Source organism: Callospermophilus lateralis, chromosome 18 (assembly GCF_048772815.1).
Source record: "Callospermophilus lateralis isolate mCalLat2 chromosome 18, mCalLat2.hap1, whole genome shotgun sequence".
In the NCBI taxonomy this organism is placed as follows: Eukaryota; Metazoa; Chordata; class Mammalia; order Rodentia; family Sciuridae; genus Callospermophilus; species Callospermophilus lateralis.
The window spans coordinates 8,247,815-8,266,998 of record NC_135322.1 but is presented as its reverse complement, the minus strand read 5'-3'; the positions used below and the strand labels follow the sequence as shown (position 1 = coordinate 8,266,998).

General features: G+C 54.8%; 1 protein-coding gene across 1 annotated transcript in view; it reads right to left on the bottom strand.

Moving 5' to 3' along the window:
- The window catches only part of Pla2g4c (phospholipase A2 group IVC), a 31,072-nt gene that overhangs the window by 981 nt on the left and 10,907 nt on the right, over nucleotides 1-19,184 (bottom strand). Inside the window, exons 6-17 of the mRNA XM_076839353.2 lie at nucleotides 17,419-17,539; nucleotides 16,277-16,417; nucleotides 14,650-14,703; nucleotides 13,352-13,405; nucleotides 11,947-12,081; nucleotides 10,738-10,893; nucleotides 10,097-10,192; nucleotides 8,757-8,911; nucleotides 5,358-5,529; nucleotides 4,503-4,653; nucleotides 1,231-1,377; nucleotides 889-1,020 (exon numbers count right to left, since the gene is read on the bottom strand). Of these exons, the coding sequence (XP_076695468.1) occupies nucleotides 889-1,020; nucleotides 1,231-1,377; nucleotides 4,503-4,653; nucleotides 5,358-5,529; nucleotides 8,757-8,911; nucleotides 10,097-10,192; nucleotides 10,738-10,893; nucleotides 11,947-12,081; nucleotides 13,352-13,405; nucleotides 14,650-14,703; nucleotides 16,277-16,417; nucleotides 17,419-17,539 (1,514 nt within the window). The remainder of the gene's footprint in view (nucleotides 1-888; nucleotides 1,021-1,230; nucleotides 1,378-4,502; nucleotides 4,654-5,357; nucleotides 5,530-8,756; nucleotides 8,912-10,096; nucleotides 10,193-10,737; nucleotides 10,894-11,946; nucleotides 12,082-13,351; nucleotides 13,406-14,649; nucleotides 14,704-16,276; nucleotides 16,418-17,418; nucleotides 17,540-19,184) is intronic.

Sequence of the window (19,184 nt, the reverse complement as noted above, 5' to 3'; positions counted from 1 at the left end):
GGGCCTTCCCAGAGCACCACCCCCTTTCTTAGGACCCTCCTGTCACTCCCAGCACACACTGAGCCCTGTGTCTTCACAGCTTGGACCTCTCTCCACACCCACTCTGCCGATCCTTGGCTCCCATGTGTGGGTCAAGTGTCTACCCCTGAAATGCTTGCTGCCATACAGGTATGCAGTAGGCACCCATTAAATGTTTATGGAATGAGTGAATGGACACCGTGATGAGCAGGGCCGTGGGGTCTGACCCCCAGGGCTATAGGCCCAGTGACAAGGACAGAGGATCCACAAGCAAGAACAAGCCCTGAGCAGGACACAAGAGAACTCTGGGGTGGTGGGAAGGCCGGGGACAGCAGAGCAGGTGACAGGGAGGCCTCTCAGGTTGGGGTGAGACCAGCTCCTAGCACGACAGAGACTCGACCTGAGATGAAAGATGGACAGCCAGGAGGGACAGGAGCTGTGGCCTGTAAACAACCTGCCCGAAGGAGGGGAGGGCCACAGGGCGGCTGAGTCCCGCCACCGTCCTCTGCTCTTCGTGGAGTCTGTGATTGAGGGTTTGTACCCACACACTAGAGCCATTGGGTGGGTCCTGTCGTGAACTGAATTGTGCCCCCCACCGGCAGCCCCCAGACTCGCATGCTGAAGTCCAACCCCGGTGCCTCTCAATGGGACCTTATCTGTACAGGAGCTCTAAGACGTGACTCATCTAAAGTGAGGTCTGTAGGTGGGGGTGCCCCGTGTCCTCAGAGGAAGAGATCAGCAGGCACACAGAGGGGGACCACCCTGTGAGGACACAGAGGACGGCCACCTGAAAGCCAGCAGAGTCTTCAGGGGACACCAGCCCTGCAGACACCAGAATGACCTTCAGGGAGGAGACAGGAAGGGACTTACATGGGATCCTTGAACGTCACACCTGTCCTGTTGGTGATCTTGATGCCCACAGTACGGGAGCCCCACACGTCCACCACTGTGTCCTCCAGAGAACACTCCTCTTCATCCCCAGCTGGGAGCTTTTGGTCCTCGCTGAGATCCAAGCAAGAAGCTGTGACTTTCCCCCACAGGCACCTCTAGAGCCTGGGCAGCTACTAGTGAGACACAGCAGGGAAGCCCCCGATGCCCCCTGAGGTCCCACCCAGAGCCGCTGCCTTCAAACACATTTCCCCCAGTGACAGATTCAGGAGCTGCTGAGTCTCCCAAGCTCTGCTGCAACCACCTCCAGCCCACCCAACGTACCTGAACTTGAACTTGACTTCTTGGTGGAGCCCTCCTGGGCTGGCAATGGTGAGCTCCTCCACCTCTCCTGAGCAGAGCCCCCCAGGGTCCCTGGGGCTCGAGCAGGTCTCTGTGCCAAGAGCCGACCTCGGTGCCGAGGGCAGAGAACTGACAAGACAGGGCCCAGTCCTGCACCGTGGCAGCTCTGGCCCTGCACCTGCACAGCCTGTCTTGTCTTGTGTGCCCACTGTACCCCTAGGGTCCAGGGAGCAGAGCAGGGCCCTGTCCCGGGTGCCACCTCCTGAGTGCTGCAGCTTGAGTCCCAGAGAGGCTTCACCCAAATGGTGTCACCTGCCTCCATTTCTATCCCCAACTGAGCAAAAAAACCCAGAGGTGGTAACACTCAGTGCTGGCAGAGGGGACCCAAGGGACTCAAGGCATTCATCAGGGGCCACGTCAGGGTGTCCCATGTCTGGCTGGACTGTCAGACCGTCAGGGAGATCTCAGGGAACTGGCTGCCCTCAGGTCCTCTAGCCACACGCAGCCTCCTCAGTCCAGGGCTCTGACTCAGTTTCCCCAGTCTCCTCCTTCCAGGAGGCCCCGTGACCACAGAGCCAGCACAGAGTCCACCAGCAGGACATGGACACCTCACCAGCTCCCATCACGGGGGCTCATCTGCCTCCACCCCACACTCACAGCCACCAGGGCACACGCAGTAGCACTGCCACGTCTTAAGGACCAGAAAGTGGGTTCCCAAGCTCTGCAAGGCCCAGAGTCGTCAGCAACGCAGCTGAAGTCAGTCCACCCAGGAGAAGAGTCCCCACTAACCCCCTGAGGGCGTCCACTTGCTCAGTTATGCCCAATTCTCCTGGAGTTTTCTGCATGCCCCTGTCCAGTGTCTAAGCCTCTGATCAGGCAGAGCCAGGCTCTCATGGAGTCAGCGCCCACAGCTGTAGGGACACTGTCCTGAAGGAACCTTCTGCACAGCACAACTCCTGAAGTAGCTGTGATTTGACATGTCCTAAATGCCATCCAAAGAGCATTCCCGACCCTTCTTAGAGCTGCAGAAAGCACATTAGGTCACTCAAGCCCCTGATAAGTCCTACAACAAAGAGCACTGTTTAAATGTCATCTGGATAGGGGTGACTTTTGCTCTGTGGCGACATGGGAAGTTCTAGAGACAGTTTGATTGTCATGTCTGGGAGGTGCTCCTGACTTCTGAAGGGCAGAGGCCAGGGACTGAAAATCATCTTCCAGTGTCCTGTGGCCCCACAGTAGGGCATCATCCAGCCCACACATCAGCTGTGCTGATGGGCTGGGGGTGGAGGGGCCTGGGCCACCTGAGAACCAGTGTTGGGGAGCCCTGCACCTTGTGGATGGGGCTGGGTGCCTGGTGATCCCCCGTGGGACAACCAGAGCCTTTCCAACCAGCTGGAGTAGGGATTCCGTCTTGCAGGAGAGATGGAGAGGTGGAGGCCTGGGAGTGCTGGGCTACTACCTTCCAGCAGGCGCCCACCACAGAGAGGCCACAGCTGCAGAAGACAGGAGGTGCCAGTGAGGGGCAGGGACACTGCTGGATATGCTGTGCCATCTGCATTCCCAGGTCCCCAGAGCAGGCTTGCATTGCCCTGGGGCCTGGGGCTCCTGATTCTGTGAGATGCGCCCACACTTTCCAATCAGCTCCCTTGTCTCTTCAACTGTCTGAGATCAGCTTTTTGAACCAGGTAAAGATCTCAGCCTTTCTAATGCTCTGAACGTCTCTGAATGACTCAAAGGAGTCACCATCATGGAATTTTGAGGAAAACGCTTGAGAATTAACTGAGAATGATTAAGGACGCCAGCCGTTAAATGATACTTCTGTGTGTCCCTCAGGCTTTATCTACTGACCCTGGAGGGGGGCAGAGCCACTTCCCTACCTTCTCCAGACGGGAGAAGTGAGGCCAGAGAGGAACCTGAGGACCTGGAGCTTCCCACCTTGCCCCCCTACGGAGGGACGGAAAGACAGTCCCCTGGGCTCTGTGTGTCCTCTGCTCATCCAGCCTCAGGCCACACAGGAGCCAGGTGGTCCTCTGAAGACTCCTTGCTCACAACTGGGGCTTCCTGGTACCTTGAGAAGAAAATTCCAGCTCCTCCCTGGGTTTCCTCCCCTGGGCCCTGCCTACTTCTCTGTGCTGCATGGAGACTCCCACAGATGTCCACGCCTTGATCTCTGGAGTGTGAATACGTCACCTTCATGGCCAAGGACCTTTTCAGGTGTGGTCAAGGTAAGACTCCTCAGGTGGGGAGACGGTCCTGGTCCTGGATTATCAGGGTGAGCCTAATGCCACCACACAAGTCCTTCTTAAAAAGGAAAAGAGGAGAAGCTGGAAGCAAGAGGTCAAGGTGGAGGCCACAAGCCAAGGAATGCAGACACTGAATGTCCCTGAAACTGAAAAGGCAATGAGGGAACCTCTCCCAGACCCCTCAGAAGGAATCAGCCTGGCCGACACTTTGGATTTAGCCCCCAAGACTCACTTCAGGTTTCTGAGTTCCAGAACTGTGAGATGACAAAGCTGAGGTTTAAAGTTACTAAGCTGGTGGTCACTTGTTACAGCAGCAAGAGGACACTGATACTGATGCCTCATCTCCTCCACCTCTCTCTCTCAGACTCTTCTCCTGCCTCCCTCCACCTCAACTCTACATATGCAGCACCCTTGCTCCAGGGATCTCCCCCTCCCCCTCCCCAAGGAGAAAGTGTGGAAGTTGACCCTTCACTTCATTCAGAAACCTTCTCTGATATGACCCTTCAAGTAGCTCGACCTGGTTCTCTCAGTGAACCCCAAGTTGTCTGTCAAATTGTGTCCCCCCAAGTTCCTGTGCTGAGGTCCGACCCCAGCACATCACACTGTGCCCTTCTTTGAGATTCGTGTTTAGAGCGGCAGAGTGGAGTGACCTTGCGAGTGCGCTCTAACCCACACACTGGTTTCCTTACGAAAAGGGGAAATTGTCCCAGAAGACCCAGAGAAGGAAGAGCATGTCAAAGGACACAGGGGGAAGACAGCCATCCCTTCCCAGCTCAGGAGGGAGACCTGGACAACCCCCCCATGCCCCCAGGAAGCCAGCCACTCTTCATCCCTCCCCCTAGCCCATTCTCTCCCGGACGGTGCTCACGGTCTCTCTCCATCACAGAGGCAAGTCCCGAGGGACACGGGCCTCTCTTAACCTCTGCAGTCCTCACGCCAGACACAGAGAAAGTCTCCAGCATGTGCTCACGAGCGAAGGCCAAGGGCAGGGCGGGGTGGCCTGACCCCTACCTGGCCACATTCTTCACCTCTTTGAGGATCTTCGTCTTGTTCACGCCAACGTTCTTCTTGGACACCTCCAGGAGCTGCGTCACCATGGCCCTGCTGTAGCTGTCGGCCCGCTGGAACGTGCTGTACCTGTCTGTCCATGCCTGGATGTCATCTGAAGGAAATCACCCAGGTAGGGACAATGAACTCTGGAATTGTGTCCCCTGCCTCCAGGTCTTGGCTAATGTCCATGGTGGCCAAATCCAGCCGGCTCCCTACTTGACTTTACAAACAAAGACAGGTTGGCACTTGATGTCATGAAACTTCTCTATGTTTTAGTATCTGGGTCCCCTGCCTGCAGAAGCTCCACATGAGGACAGATCTGTATTCTTTTCTGTTCATCCACGTCACCTGGAGGAGCAGCTGACACCGCCTGGGTGACGAGCCAATGTCTGTTAAGTGAAGAAGGCAGGGTGCCCCTCACCTGCGAGTGGGCCTCTCACTGGAGGGCAGAGTGGAGAGGCCCAGAGGCCACTAGAGCCCGGCGTGGGAAGTGGCACTCCGGCCCTGCAGGACTCCCACCCTGCGTGCCCCAGTGCTCACCTGAGCCTGGATGATGTGTAGGGTGCCCAGGAGGCAGAGGGTGCACAGGCAGCAGGTCAGAAATGCCCCCAAGAGAGGAGGCAGCATGCAAACCACCCAAGGCTGAGACAGCAAGGGGTGCCCTCCAGGAGTCCCCAGGGTGCACAGGGCGCAGTCCTCCTGCTCACACTCATTGTCCCTCAGTCATTGAAGGGCAAGCCTGGTGCTCTTTGATGGGCCCAGCCCTGCCCAGCGCTGCCAGCCTCGTGCCTCCCTACCCCGCCCCCCAGTGCTCACCTCCGCAGTTGTCGGTGTTGAACAGGGGGAAGTGCATCACCACGGGCCCAGCCGCCCCTCTCAGGATGTGGCAGCTCCTGGGCGCTCTAGACCACTCCTGGAGCGCAGCCTCCTCCACTGGGGGGAAGGGGATGCCGTGGTGCTGGCAGTACTTGGCAGTGGCCCTGATGGTCTGACAAAGGGCGATAGGCTCCTGTCTCAGAATACTCAGAAACCCCCTGGGACCCAGAGGCCCAACAGAACCTCAGCCAGGAGCGCAGACTCACGGCCAAGCAGGCGCTGGCTTGGAGGGGGCAATGCCTTCTAACAAGGAGAAAGCGCCCCCTCTTGGCAGCCCACCCTGGGGATAGTTTTCCTGCTGTTCACAAGTTTGGGAGTGACCCTAGGGGCTAGTCACACTGACTCAGGGGGTGAGAAAAAGAGAGACCAAATGACGGTCTGGACCTCAGCTCTGCCACAAATGACATGGTCCACGCCCATCTCATCAACCCCACAAAAGACACCATGCTATCACCTCATAGTGGGCATGGACAGTGACTTAGACACCCTAGGCCAGTGCTGCTGCTAGTGATGGCAGGTGAGCTACAGGGTACTTTGACACTGTCTAGTTGCTGCATTGGAAGTAAGTGTGGTGGTAGGCTTTCTGTTACTATCACCAAATACACAAAATAACCATTTTATGAAGACAAAAGTCTTACTCTGCACCATGGATTTAGAGGTTCCAACCCCTGATTCACTGGCCTGTGGCTCTGAGCCTGTGGCAAGGCAGTGCTTCATGGTAGGAAGCAGGAGGGAGCAGAACCACTTGCATCTTGAGCCACAGAGCAATGAGAGAGGGGAAGGGCCAGCATCCCACATCCCCTGTGAGGACACACTACCAATGACCCCTGAGCCACCACCTAAGGGTTCTACCACCTCCAGTGTGCCACTCTGGAGATGAGCTTCACAGGGCTCTTGGGGACAGTCAAGGTCCAAACTGTAACAGTAAGGAAAAAGAAGCAAGCCAATCTATCTTTAATATAAATTTTAGTAGATCCAATATGCCAAAAGCATGGATAATCAATATAAAATGGTGGACAAGGTCTTTTATATTTGTTGTCTTCATCCCCTCATTAAAATCTGGGGGGAGCCTCACACGCATCACATCTCTCTTTGGAGGGCGCACATCTGAAGTGCTCATTGTCACAGGCTGCTGGTGGCACCAAGGTGACAAGCAGCTTTGTGCCATGTTCTCTGAAGTTCCACCTTAACAGGCTGCTGTTTTGGTATTAGCACTCCTGCTCCTTTCCGCACCCCCTGGGAGCAGCAACCTTTCTGCTGAAGATCAGCTAAGCACCCGGCACTGTGAGGAGCCTTTGCAGACTTCACTAAAATGGGTGGTGCCATCCCCATTTTGCAGATGAGAAAGCCAAGGCCTGGAGGGTGAGCCCACTGCTCAGGGTTACACCATGAAGATTTGAGAGACTGACTCCCAGGACCCTGGTCTTTCCACCTTTGCCACAATGTCTGGAGATCTTTATTTCATAAGAAATCCTGGAAACTGGAAGCCTGACTAGCCCAGGTGCAAAGGCAGGAGACAGGGGTAGAGTGGCTGGCCCTGGCAACCGTGAGGGCAGAGGTGTCTGTCCACACTGTAGAGATGCCCACTGGTGTCTTTATGGGTGTGCACCGTCATATCATACCACACTGAGTGGCCACCATCGCGTGCAGCATGCTATATTGGAGTGTACTACAGCAGAGGTATGACTGCATATTACAGAAGGGTATATATTTGGTGGGGTACTGGGGATTGAACTCGAGGACACTCATCCACTGAGCCACATCCCCAGCCCTATTTTGTATTTTATTTAGAGACAGGGTCTCACTGAGTTGCTTAGCACCTCAATTTTGCTGAGGCTGGCTTTGAATTCAAGATCCCCCTGCCTCAGCTTCCCAAGCCTCTGGGATTACAGGTGTGCACTGCTATGCGCAGCTTGTGTTTGTATTTTTAAAGAAAATGTTTGCAAGTCCCATATTAAGTGGCAGGTACCACAATAAGAACCTCACCAGTACCGACAAGTATTGACAGGTACAGTTCCTCACCATATAGTGACGCTTGGTTGACAACAGATCACACATCTGATAGTGGCCTCCTGAGAAGATGATGGAGCTAGAAAGTCCCCATCACCTCTGCTGTCACAGCTGCTATGATGCTGTAGCACAAGGCAGCACTCGAGTTGGTGGTGATGCTGGGGTAAACAGACCTACTGTGTTTTCGATTGTATCAAGAACAGCACAGCTAGGCATGGTGGCGCATGCCTGTAACCCCAGCTACACAGAAGGCCGAGGCAGGAGGATTGCAAAATTGAAGGCAGCCTCAGCAGTTTAGTAAGGCCCTGAGCAACTTAGTGAGACCCTGTCTCCAAATAAAAAGGGCTGGGGATGTGACTCAGTGATAAAGTGCCCCTGGGTTAAGTTCTCAATTCCCCAAAAATAAAAAGGCACATACTATGAAGGTGAATGACTCCTTGCTGGTTTCTGTACTTACTCTGCCTTGTACCATTATTTGGGACCTATAAAAAGGTTACTTCAGGTGTCCACCCCAGTGTGCAGCAGCAAACTCCAAAATCTCATGTCCCTGCATCTCTTGCTCACGTGAAGAAGCTACGTGGTGGGTCTGAACAAGACTACCGTCTCAACTGAGCAAGGACCCTCTGCGACATTGGCAGGAAGCTGAAACTGTCCCACTGCATTTCCCAAAACATGCCCCCTGGGAAGCTGAGGGTTCTCTCCGTGTGTAGTTTTAAAGACAGTGTTTCGAAACCCCCGCTGTGTACCAGGCACTGTGGTGAACGCTCCAGGTATTAATTTAATCTGTGTAACAGCCCTGAGAGGAGGAATCCATTCTGCGCTTGAGGGAACTGAGGCACACGGAGGTGCAACAGCCGCCGCAAGGGGCCGAGCGGGCAGGCAGCAGGGACAACCGAGCAGCGCACCAGAGAAAGAAGAAAGGAGCTGGTTGTCGAGGCCAGTTCCCTGAAAACCACGCTTGGGTTTTCTCCCACTCGGCAAGGGCTGCTGAGAGCCAGACCTCGGGAAGCCAAGATGAACGGGAAGAAATGGCCTCGGGTTGAGATGTGCGCACGGGGGAAGCAGGCCCCGTCAAACTAGCACAGGTCAGGCGGGACCCGGAAGGTGCTAGAACCGCCTGCCCAAAGAGGGGTCCAGCAAGGTCTGGGCTGGATCTAGAAGCTCAGAGGCCGGCTGGGCGTCGCCAGACCCTGAACGCATCAGGACCCAAGGGCCAGTGGATTTGCCTGCAGCACCCCACCCCGCCCACTTCCCAGCTGCATCCGGGTTCCTAGCTGCGGAGCTCAGAGCTTGGCCTCCACCCAGGACCACCCAGGGCTCCTCGCTTACCTGGAAAGGATCCCCCGCGCTGAAGTCGAAAGAGAGGATGAGATCAACTTGCCGAATTGGGGGCAGAACGAGCGGGTAGGGGGTGTTGATGGCGAATCCTGCATCCACCAGGTGCAAGAGCTCCCGAGTGTGCATCGCCCGGTCTCTGACGCCACCTGCGGTACCCAGGAGAACAGTGAGTCCTCGCCTGCCAGCCTCTCTCCTAATGTGGCCTTCCTGTGGAGACTGTGCAGCTTGGTGCACCCATGCAGCTGCAGCCCTGTCCTCACGAGCACCTGGAGAGGGGGCCAATGCCCAGCCAAGGTTCACCACTGCCAAGGTTTCAGGGTCCCCAAAGGCTCCTGTGCTAGAAGCTAGTCCCCAGTGTGATTGTGCTAGGGTGGAGGGACTGATAAGAGGTCAGGCCTCCTGGGAGGTTTTTAGGACCTGGAGGCACCATCCTCTTGGGGATTCATGTTGCTCTCACAGAGTGAATTATTAGTCCCAGAGAGAGCAAGTTGCAATAAATTGAAGCCACTTCACATACTTGACCTCTCCTGCACATAGCCATTTCCCTTTTTTATTCTATGGCATGTTATGGTACAGCCAAGCAGGCTGTCAACAGAGGCTGAGCAGATGGGGTCACCTGAACTTGGGCTTTCCACCTCTCAAACTTTGAGTTGTTAAAATCTCTTTTCCTTCTAAAGTACCCAGCCTCAGGTATTTTGTTAAAGCACCAAAAAAAAAAAAAAAAAAAAAATGAATCAAGACAACTTCAAAGCTACACACAGCAATGACCAAGGAGGGCACAATTTGGACCTTCCTTTCCTGAAGAAGGCACCTTCTTGATTTGCACAAAGGCAACAGTGTCCAGAACACAAAGATTCCCACTGTTGTCTTATCACAAGAGTGGGGACCTTTCCCAGGAGCAGGGGCAGCAATGCCCTGGGAAAGGATGTCATCAATTACAAGAGCAGAAGCTTCTGAAGTCTTACAGAGCCATCTCTGGGCCAGAGTTCTTTCTACCCACATGGTGGGGCTCAGCCTGGGAAAGCACAGTCCATGCAGCCAGATCCTATGCCTGACCAACAAAGAATAAAGATGTTGCTGTTTGTGTCTTTTCAGAGCCAGAGAAAACCATCAGCTCTCAGGGACGAGGACTTCACAATGTCTCCATGCAGCCACAGGCCACAGGTCCCTCGCCACGGACCACCACCCTGGGGAGGTTCCTCGCTTCAGACCAGCCAGCCCTGCCAGCCTCTCCCCGGCCCCAGGGAAGGATGAGCTGAGATTTCCTGGTCCCTGTCCCTCCCCATCCCATCCCCATAGGCATCAAGGAGACAGAACAGGGGCTTTCTCACCGTGTTTATGCAGGAAGTTGTAGGTGGTCCCCCATTCCCACTTGGAGCAGCATATAGCAGTTTTAAGCAGAAAAACAAAATAGTCCCAACTTGCAACTAGAGGGAGAAACGGAGAGAGCCAGGGTGAGGGTTATGAGATGGATTTTGTCCCCACTCCCCAAAGTCTACGCTGAAGCCCTGTATGTGGAGACAGGGCCTTAAGGAGGAAGATTGGGCCAAATGAGGTGGTAAGGGGATCGCTCATCCAGGAGGACATGTGTCCTCATTGACGGGAAGGGACACCAGGGACATGTGAAAAGCAGGGCCACACGACACAGTGAGCAGGCCTAGGAGAGTGACCTGGGAGAAGCCACCCTGCTGGTGTCTTGATCTAGGACTCCAGCCTCCAGGACTGTGAGAAAATGGGCGTCTGCTGCTGGAGCCACCCAGACCGTGGGCCTTTGCAAAGGCCACCGGAGCTGACTTGTATCCAGAGACCAGTGGTCCTGGCTGTCCCTCAGGCCTCTGTGGCTGGGCTGCAGATGGTGCTACTGGGCAGCTGCGGTGAGGAAGCAGGAGAGAGGGAGACATCTGGCGACCCTGCAGCTGCCCCTGCAGAGGGTGGGTGACAGAGCAGGGAGCACTGGCGGCATGGCACTCACCCGTCACTGATGTCTGCACTTGCCGTATGGGGTCCTGCTCTTGCCTCTGGAAGCAATAGGCCAGGTATTCCAGGAACTGCTCCTGCTCCTGCTCTTCCAGGGAGATCTCGGTCCAGCTCTGGATTATCTCAGTCATCCAGCTGTGGTGGCACTCATCTGCCCCAGGAGACCCAGGAGGTGTCACACAGGAGAGCCATAGTGCTGTCCACTCAGCCCTTTGAGGACGCCTGACAGTGCCTGCAGTTCTTGGTGGCCTCGCCCTAGGCGGCCCCCTGCCCCACACCCTCTTCTGGCCCAGCGCCCCTCACTACTCTCCCTGCCCCCCAAAGGGCTCCTTCTTCCCATCTCCTTCCCTGTCCCCCTCCTCTGTTCCTCTTTGAAGCTGGTATCTCTAGTATTGGGGTTTGGTCCCAAGCCTTCACCTCTTCCATCCTCCCCCCACCCACAAGGTAGGTGGAGCCCCCCTTCAGAAGGGAGTGCTGCACACACCAGCCGAGCGCCCCAGGAGCCAGGCCGCCTCAGCAGGGCATATGCATCCCCTCCCCAACCTTCACCACACTCCGTGAGGGGGACCTAGCACCATCCCTGCTACAGAGGAGGCGCGGAGGGGTGAAGTCACTTGTCATGTGCTTCCCCATCTATGGATTCCCTACTCTGTGGATCTCTTGTGGCAACCGTCAATCCGTGGGCCCAGCCCCATCCCCAACGTGATCAACTCGTGCCATGTCCTAAAACAAAGGCTAATCAGTTATCAGCACTTAAAAATGGGAAGATTTCCGACAAAGCCCAGTTTTTCTGGCTCTTAACCTGCAGGATGGCTGTTATGCGCATTGGGGTCCGGGTACTTGGGTCCCAACACCAGCACAAACTGTGTGACCCTGGACATGTCACTCAACCTCTCTGTGCCATTGTTTTCTCATCTGGGAAGTGGGGATAGCCTGAGCACCCATTTCACAGCCTGGCGTGAAGACCAAACGCAGCGATGTGACAGACATGCAGAATCCAGCCTGGCACAGTGACAGGGAGCATTCCCACTGTCGAGGGTGCCTCTTCTACAAAGGCCACTGGCAGGGGCAGACACCCCATTAGGTCCCTCCCTTCCTGCGGCTCCCCATCGCCTTAGCCCCCTGCCGACCCTCCCTGGTGAGAGGAGACCTTGAGGGTGAAGGAGGAGAGAGACCCAGCCCTCCCGCATCCCTGTGCACAGACCCTTCCCCTGCGCCTCCAGTTCCTGCTGCAGCTCCCGGAGTTTCTCCTGGATGCTGGGGGATTTAGGATCTTCGACGTAAGCCATCACCAAATCCAGGAGCGCCACTTCCACGCCTGCCCCAGCGATTGCCCTCCCTGTTTAGAGCAAAAAAATACCCTCAGAAGCACATTGACGCCCAGGGATGGGGGGGGCCCAGTGGCGGGGCGGCTCAGTTCCGCCTCCTCCCACATATTTGCTTGAAGTCACACCTGCAGTCAGTCCACCCACTGGTTCTCCCAGGTGCCCAGAGCCCTGGCCCACACACCCCTCCTGGGCCCACCCTATGGTGCGAGTGTGTGGGAGAATGAAGCCCAGTCCCTTGCTCCAGGGGGGACAGAGCCTGAGGGTCAGGCTGTGCTCCAGAGCCCCTCAGGACCAGGTGGGACCTCACCCCTGCCCCATCCCCAGCCTGGAGCCACGGTGAGGTCTGAGTGGCTTTGTTGAGGTGGTTTCTGCGTCTGGCCAGGAGCAGCCAGAGAGGGCCCAGGAGGGACACCCAGGAGGGACACCCAGCCACACTGCTTTTCTGTATGAACAAAATAGATGCTCTTGGCACCTTAGCCCAGAGTGGTGGGGGCTTCTGCTTTGGTGCAGCATGGCCCCCCTGCCCTGCCCACAGTGCGGCCTCTCCCCCCCCCCCCCCCCCGGGCCACGTCCTTGTGCTCCTTTGCGCTCTCCCTGGGAGTCAAGCCTCTCTCTTTTGTGACTCCTAGCACATAGGACATATTTTCCCTCTCAGTTTGCCGATCACCTCGGACTGATCCCACTTGCTGCCTTTGACACACCCAGAGCCCACTGGACAGTGCCCATGGTGCTGGCGCTCCAGGGTGTTGGCCTGGACTCTGATTCTGCCCCTCCTGGCTTGTGGCCTTAGCACATCACTTAGACCACACGCCTCTTGATTTTGGTGGTCACCCGTCTTGTGCGGCTCTCACAGAATGCCACAGGCTGGGTCCTCTACAAGAGCAGGAACTCATCTCCCGCGTTCTGGAGGCCCAGAAGCCGGCACCCCGTGAGCTGCTCCATCCCATGGTGGGAGGCAGACAGCAGGAGGGAGGGGGAAGAGCAGGCCCACTGGCGAGGCCACTCCTGGGAGAGTGACATTAAGCAGTCTGTGAAGGCACAGTACTCGTGACCTAAGGACTTCTTAGGGCCCCACCTCCCAACACCATTGCATTGAGGATCCCGTTCCCGGCCCGTGAACTCTAGAGACAGACGCACAGCCATCCCCAACTGCACAGCTGGCAGGGAGCTGGTTCCTGGGGGACAGCGAGCACTGAAGGATCAGCACCGGTCAAGCCTGAGGTCAGCGGCTGGGTCCCATGCCCAGCGTCCCCAGGGACTCACAACAAGGGGGGTACTTACCTTCCATGGGATGGTACATCAGCGAGAACCTTTCTCTCAGGCTGGACAGCTGGTCTGCGAGAGAGCAGAGGAAGGAGAGGCTCACCAGCTGCGCTGCTCAGTGCTCCCAAGATGCGTGCAGATTGCCTCCCGGGAAGGCCTTCCTGCCAGCGCCTGCCACCAGCGAGGCCCTGCTGCGGCTCTTCAGAGCTGCCTTCCACTCTGCCCTCAGTGAGCTCAGATGCAGCCTTGACATCCCCAATTTACACCACGGAAATTGGCAAACACCAAACCGGAGGACTCTCCTGTTTCCAGGGAGCAAGCTTAGCACTCCCTCCAGATGCGCGGAACTCAGAGCCATCCCCCAGCCATGGCCAACGCTGGGCCGTTGGAGGGGACAGCAGCTCCGTTCAACTTTAACTAACATGTGGTGAACACAGATGTCAAGGAACATCCAAGCAGGACACCTAGAACAGTGCTTGGCACACAGGAGACACCAAAAGTAGGTGTCTGGGGAAGGGCCAGTGGCTCAGATGTGAGTTCTTAACAACAGGAACGATACTTCCGTAGACGCCCAACGGGACCACCATGTCCAGCTACGTGTCCGGCTCTGGTCTGGGCATCTTAGACACATCGGACATTTAAACCTCACACCTTCTGTAGGAGACTAGGAATTGCTGTGGTCTCCACTTCAAGGAGGGAGACATTGGGTCACAGCTGAAGCAGCTTTCCTGGGTCACCAGAGCACACGAGACATAGCAAGGACGTGGATCCAAGCACAGACCTGGATCTGAGCCACTACGGACCCTGCATCCATGCTCCCTGGCCAATGACTCAAGGAAAGTCACTGGCCGTGACTCCGTGGATATCAGCAAAACGCAGTGACTACAGCATCCGCTTCTCAGGAACATCATAAGGACTGTGTGACAGAGCAGGTGTTCCCAGTGCTTTTATCCACCTGGCCCTGTCCCCACTGCTTGAGCAGGGTAAACTCACTGAATCCTCATGATTGCTCCTATTACCACCCCATGTTATGGATGCAGAAACTGAGGCACAGAGAGACTGAGTGACTCTCTAGAGGTCACACAGCACGTGTAAACTGGGAAAACAATTCTTCCAAGGCAGCCTGCACTCTCAGCCACTCTCATCACCCTGGCTGCCCCTGATAAAGGCTGAGGAGATGGCAATAATTTCAAGAAAGACAGTTGCGAGGACAATGACACACAGGTCTTTCATCTTCCACGTGTAGGAAAAGTATGGTGAAAATCCTTGTATAAAATACCTTGAGGCTTTGACCCTTCTGTTCTCCAAATACTCACCCCAGATAAATTTCCTGATTTCTTCAAGGCTGGCTAGAGCACTTCCCCATAAACCTACAGAGACGACAGAAGTCAAGACACGGTGGATCAGAGACCGGGAACTAGAGCACAGACTTTGCATCTGCTAGGATCAGGATCAACACCCGACCCCAGTGCAGACGCCAGCCTCCTCAACTGGACACCCAACGCTCAAGACCTGCAACCCAGAATCAAATGCCAGGACAGCATCAAATTAAAAATCTGCTGCAAAGCAAAGGAGATGATTGAGAGTGCAAATAGAGCTCACAGAATGGGAGAGATCTTTGCCACCTGCATCAGATAGAGCAGAGACAGCATTAATCTCCAGGAAAAATAAAGAACTCAAAAAACGGGCTGTGGCTGTGGCTCAGCGGAAGAGCGCTCATCTAACACGTGCAAGGCCCTGGGTTCGATTCCCAGCACCACATAAAAGTAAAATGAAGGTATTGTGTCCAACTACAACTAAAAAATAAAATATTTTTTTAAAAACAAGAACTCAAAAAACTCTCCACAAAAAGAAAAACCCAAATAACTCAATCCACAAATGGATAAAAGAATTAAACAGACTTTTCTCAAAAGAAGAAATACAAATGATCAACAAATATATGGTTCAACGTTCCTGGCCATCAGGAAATGCAAACAAAACTACATTGAGATTTTTAACTTGCTCTAGTAGGAGTGGCACTCATCGAGAAGACAGGTAATAAACTGGATATGGTGGTGCACACCTGTAATCCCTGTGTCTCCGGACGCTGAGGCAGGAAGATCGCAAGTTCAAAGCCAGCCTCAGTAACTTGGAGAAACCTTGTCTCAAATAAAAAACAAAAAGGGCTGGAATGTGGCTCAGTGGTAAAGCACCTGGGTTTAATCCCCAGGATCAACCAATAAAATACAAATAAGAATAGATGCTGTCAGGATGTGGGGGAAACGGTCCACACATTAATTGCTAGTGAGACTGCAAATTAGTACAACTGCACTGGAAGGAGTGTACAGATTCCTCAAAAGACTAGGAATGGAACCACCCCGTGATCAGCCCTCCCACGCCTCAGTATCCATCCAAAAGGGCTAAAACCAGAGTAGTCTAGTGATATCGGCACATCAAGTTCATAGCAGCATAATCCACAATAATCAAGTCATGGAACCATCCCAGCCATCCACTCACAGACAAGTGGATAAAGAAAATGTCTCACACACACACACACACACACACACACACACACACACACACACACGAGAGTTTTACTCAGCCATAGAGAAAAATGAAACAATAGCATTTGCTGGTAAATAAATGCAAGTGGAGAAGATCGTGCTAAATGAAATAAGCCAGCCTCAGAACGTCAAGGGCCAGGGGTTTCTCGCACACACAGCAGGCTGCTTATGTGAGCCCTGCCATGAAACCACCTCTCCTGGGCCATCTGCTGTCTCATCAAGGAGGCCTCTGAGAGGCACAGATGACCCAGAAGTAAGAATGCACATTCCTGAAGCCCCCGAGTCCTTTCTTTTCCTTCCAGGAACACAGGCGCCGGGCAGAGCTCAACCCTCAGGAGGGACACTCCCATCTCCCCTCCACTTTATAATCTGCTCATCCCCATCGGACCCTGGTACTGACCTCTCAGGAAGGTCAGGTCTCGCTCGGGCTCTTGTCTGACCATTCTGCCCTCCTTGAATTGGCTTCCAAAGTGGGTGGCGGCCACATAGGCCCTGAGCGCAGGGTAGCCAGCGTGGTGAGGGGTGAACTCGAACCAGGTCTCTGGGGAGGAAGCACAGGGTGAGCGGTCAGCATAGAGCCAAACACAGTAGGTGCTCAGGGGAAAAAGATCTCTGAAACACAGACTGTCAACCAGGACACAGTCTTCAGACTGCGTGGCCTCAGAGACTCTGTGGGGATCCCATCCCCAGAGCTTTGAGTCCTTATTCTGCTGGCGGCAGCTTCCTATGCCCACGACATCCTGCTGCCAGTCCTTCCCAAGCCCCCACTCCCATCATCCAGCTGCAAGTCCCAGCTGTGGGAGCTGGAGCTCAGGGACGTCTAGACGCTGGGACACAGAGGGCTCTCTGCGCATGCCAGGGAGTCACTGGGATGCTCCAAGGAGGGAAATCACACCATCAGATTTTTGTTCTGGAAACTTCCACTAGGCAGCCATGGAAGGAGGTGATGTGAGACCCTGTCCAGGATGTGGTAAGGAGGGCCGTGGACTCTGGGGAGGAGAGGCAGTTTTGATGTCTTGGGAAGGACTGGGCTGGAGGGCCTTCTGGAAGGACGGGCTCCACATTGGGAGGAGAGAGACCAAGCAGTGGCCCTGGGGACTACTGAGCCTGGAGAGGCCAGGAGATGTCCCGCACGGGAACCCGGCCCGGGTGGGAGAAATCAGGCGTGTTTGCTGCGTGGACAGAGGCGTGTTCTGCTCAGGGAGCTGGGTCAGGAGGTCTCCATCTCAGGGTCTAAATTGGAACTTCTGGAAAGCCATAGCACCTGGTCCCAGGAGGAAAACACGGTGTGAAAGGGAAGAGCCACCCCCTGCTTGGGCCCTCCAGAGCCCCTGTTAGGACTATCTGAACCACAGCCAGCCAGCGTGTGCCCTCAAGTGGCTTCTAGGACCTCCCTCTCCCTGAGCGCCCCGTCCTGGCTGCCCTCCTAGGAGCCCTTGCTCCTCCGGGGCTCCCCAGGGGGAAGGTCCGAGGCGCTTCCTGGCATTTCACCCTGTGCCTTCGGACCCCCAATCCTCCCCCTCCCTCTGATGTTTGGCTTACTCTGGTTTTTTTCCTTCTGCCAGGCAGAGTGGAGGTCATTGTCAATGGCTGCAAATATCGGGTAGGGCATCGTCCCCTCGTCCACAAGCGTCTTCATGCTGGACAAGTGAGAGCCCTGCAGCTTGGAGGAAAAGTACCGAGGTTGACTGGAGGGCAGAGGGTGCCTGGCTGGCCTCACGGCTCCTCCCATTATGGGGACCTCCCTGCACAGTCACTCTGGGCTGGAATGTCCGTTCTCCCCTTTCATCTTTGGAAAACCATTTCAACAAACGACTCTCAGTGTACAATAGGTGTTCGTTCAGTGGATGGCTCTAAACACAAGCGTCATTTTTTTCTGCACCTCTTTCCTGGGTGCCCCTGGGAGGATCAACTGCAGCCTGACCTGTGTGCCTTGGCCCTGCCCCTGAACCTTGTGCAGGTGGCTTGGTGTGGTCACGAGGTCCAATGCTGGGGATGGACTGCCCTGATTGGTCTCCACACCCACCGTCTGACCACAAAGCCCGGGTGTTCAACCATCTTACAAGGTGAAGATCAGCGGGGCAAACGCAAGGCTTCCTGTGTCTGTCCCTGTGGGGTTCCAGCAACACGCGTGGCCAGGAATTGAAAGCACACATTTAGTTGGGAAATCCCTTGGGAACAGCAGGAGTGCAGCCAGGTGGGAGCAAGGATTTGCCCCATGTGGGATCCCTGAAGGGGCCTCCACACAGTTCCCACATTGCATGCACCTGCGAGGGCAACAGCCATGGACAGGGGTGACAGGGCCACAACTTCTCAAATGCTCACACTAGGGGAGGAACAGTCTGCCTCATAACATATTATTTTGGAGGGGAGTGTCTGGGAATTGAACCCAGGGCTGCTTCACCACCGAGCACATCTGCAGTCCTTTTTATATTGTTATTTTGAGACACATTGTTGAGTGGCTGAGGCTGGCCTTGAACTTGCCATCCTTCTGCCTCAGCCTCCAGAATCACTGTGATTACAGGCTTCTGCCACCACACCAGGCTTGTAACAGAGTTCAGAGGATACAGTACCGGTCTGTTAATGGCAGATCCTATGCTGTACAGTGGATCTCCAGGGCTGACTCACCTCACATAACTGAAACTTTATATCCTTTGAGCAACAGGCTCCCATTTCTGCCTCCCCTCTGCCCCAGGTCCTGCAGCCACTGTTCCAGCCTTGGTTTATGAGAAATAGAAAATCTCCATGATCCACTTTCAAAATACAGTATTTAACTTTAAATGTAAAATGACGGGCTGGGGATGTGGCTCAAGTGGTAGCGCGCTAGCCTGGCATGCGTGCGGCCCGGGTTCGATTCTCAGCACCACGTAAAACAAAGATGTTGTGTCTGCCGATAACTAAAAAATAAATATCAAAAAATTCTCTCTCTCTCTCTCTCTCTCTCTCTCTCTCTCTCTCTCTCTCCTCTCTCACTCTCTCTTTAAAAAAAAAAAAATGTAAAATGACTTTGGATGTAGGAGAGGCAGCTGGAGGGGAGAGCAGAGTGGAAAGTTATAAGCAGGTAACACCAGAAGGTCAAAATGCACAGCACCTTGACAGACAGGTGGTGAGAAGGAAGGGGCCACCTGGCCCCCAGAGCTAAAGGTATATGTGCCAAAAGGCGCTCCACCCAGGGGGACTTTCCCACCACAAGGGACAAAAGGAGGTGGGGACAACTAAAGATATATTTGTTTAAATAACCCAATGGTCATTTCAATGGCTGCTAATACCTAGTGGTCAAGTGCCCTCTCTCCTAATAGCTGTTGGAG